The following is a 2210-nucleotide window of genomic DNA, read 5'->3' on the forward strand; positions in this document are numbered from 1 at the left end:
TACTGCTGTTTCTCTGGCTTCTCTTCCCCAGCCCCCTGCTAGAGGGTTTGAAAAGCCACCTAAGGCATTATCTACAGGACAATTCTAGATCTAATTTCAGGTGAACTTGTAAAACAGGTCAGGTAAAGATGTTCTTGGTGCAGTTCTTTTGAGATGGAGAGACCTTCACCACTAGAGGACACCACCTGCCCGCTCCTGTGGGCTCCGTGCTCATAGCTGATGTCATTCAGGAACTTCATCAGATCTCCTTTAATGCAAAATTAATACTCTTGCCACTTTGTGGTGCAGTCTGTGAAAGGACGTTCGAAGGAAAGCACTCACATTAACTATCTTGGGCTACAATCTCATGGTCAGGGAATGGCTTTTACTTTAGCAGCAGCAGAAGAGATGTTTTACTCTAAATTATAAATAGCTCTAAGTGTCACTGGGGAACTCAGAGGCTTACCTAGGGCAGCCAGTGAAGCCTTCACCCCCACACTGGATGGGGATATCCAGCAAGATTCCTGTTACCAAAACTCATCTTTTCCATAGTTTTTTGGAGCAAAACCCCAAGTGTGGGGTCTACAGGTTTAGTTCCAATCATCTCTGGTTGTCTTTCTGGTGGTCAAGGCTACTGTGAGATGCTTTTTGCTACAGGAAGGAAGGTTGTCAGTGAATGTAGTGTTCTTCATGGAGAGAAACCTCTGAGTTGGCACTTGTACCTTGCTGCTGAGATGCTTGGTGATGTGTCAGTGAAGCAGTGCAGGCCCCGTGAACCCCTGTTGTTTTCCTTTCTGCAGGAATTAAGTGTGGCTCTGTACAGGCATCTCCTTGGCCTTCAGGAGAGCAAAAGCAGCCCGGACCAGCCTGCAGCTGGAAAGGATCTGAACCTTCTTTGCTGTGACATTGATCCAATGTTGATTGAGAGGGCTCAGCAGTGCAGCCCGTTTCCTGCCTCCATATCCTTTGTCAACCTGGACATCATGGACTCCAGTGCCAGGGAGCCATTCCTCACCTCCTACCTGGGCCGTTTTGGCCGTTCCACCTTTGACATTGTTTTTTGCATGTCTGTGACCATGTGGATCCACCTGAATCATGGGGATAGTGGCCTGATGGAGTTCCTGTCCTTCCTCTCCTCTCTCTGCATGTACCTGCTGATTGAACCTCAGCCCTGGAAATGCTACAGGGCAGCCGCACGCCGCCTGCGGAAACTGGGCAGGAATGACTTTGATCACTTCCGATCTCTTGCTATCAACGGGGATATGGCAGAGAGGATAACCCAGATCTTAACGAAGGACTGTGCCATGGAGCTGGTGTGTTGCTTTGGGAATACCAGTTGGGACAGAAGTCTTTTGCTTTTTAAATCCAATGGTTCAAATCACAAGAGCAGGGAATCTTCCGAACAGGAACAGTGACTGCTAAATGGCCTCTCACATTCATTAATTCATAGGCAAGGAGGTGCTTGCTGTTTAGAATCAGATCTAGGAATTCTGAAATCCCTATTGGGACCAGACCTTGACCTCCCTGGGGAGTTTGAGGCAAGTAATCTCTGTCTTATGTTTTTTTTCCTTTCCATCCTCAAAATGCAGCGGCAGTTTTAAACCTGCCTTGTGGATTCTGGGATTGCTCTCCCTCCAAAGTGCTCTTGAAGTTGCTACATATGTGTTTTCTGTGTGTAGCAAGAATATTCCCTGGAAGAAAAGAAAACGTGGCTTTTTTTGGTCCTTGGAGCTCTTCAAGGAAAGGGAACATTTCCGTTTACCTGTGCGATGCACTGTTTGTTCTGTATCTCCTCATGGTCTCTGTATAAAATGCTCTTGGCAAACATACAACCTGGTTTACGAGCTATGAACAAGTCAGTTGGATTGTTGCAGAAGTTGTATCCTCAACGGATTGCCCAGAGAGGTGTTAGAAACCCCATCCCTGGAAACATTTAAGGTCAGGCTGGATGGGGCTCTGAGCGACCTGATCTGGTTGCAGATGTCCCTGTCACTGCAGAGGGGTTGGACTGGGTGACCTTAAAAGGTCCCTTCAACCCAAATCCTTCTGTGATACTGGTCAGGCTGTGATCAGTGTCCCTTTGCAGGTGAGGTTTGCCTGGAGTGTGCTTTGGAGGTTGGGATCCCTCTGTGGAGTTGAGGGATTTATGGCAGGGCTTGTTATTTATTTAAGTGTATAACACAGTGAGTGGGTTTTTGTAATAACATCCTTGAAATAAAAATAACAATTTT

General features: G+C 46.9%; 1 protein-coding gene across 1 annotated transcript; it reads left to right on the forward strand.

The window, feature by feature from the left end:
- Positions 1–779: 779 nt before the first annotated feature.
- On the forward strand, positions 780–1394 carry BCDIN3D (BCDIN3 domain containing RNA methyltransferase; the record flags this gene model as incomplete). Its single annotated transcript, XM_010177334.1, has 1 exon — positions 780–1394. A coding segment is annotated over one exon (615 nt), but the record flags the coding sequence as incomplete, so codon positions are not given.
- Positions 1395–2210: the final 816 nt, after the last annotated feature.

This window comes from Antrostomus carolinensis, unplaced genomic scaffold, assembly GCF_000700745.2.
Source record: "Antrostomus carolinensis isolate BGI_N321 unplaced genomic scaffold, ASM70074v2 scaffold13291, whole genome shotgun sequence".
Taxonomy (NCBI): Eukaryota; Metazoa; Chordata; class Aves; order Caprimulgiformes; family Caprimulgidae; genus Antrostomus; species Antrostomus carolinensis.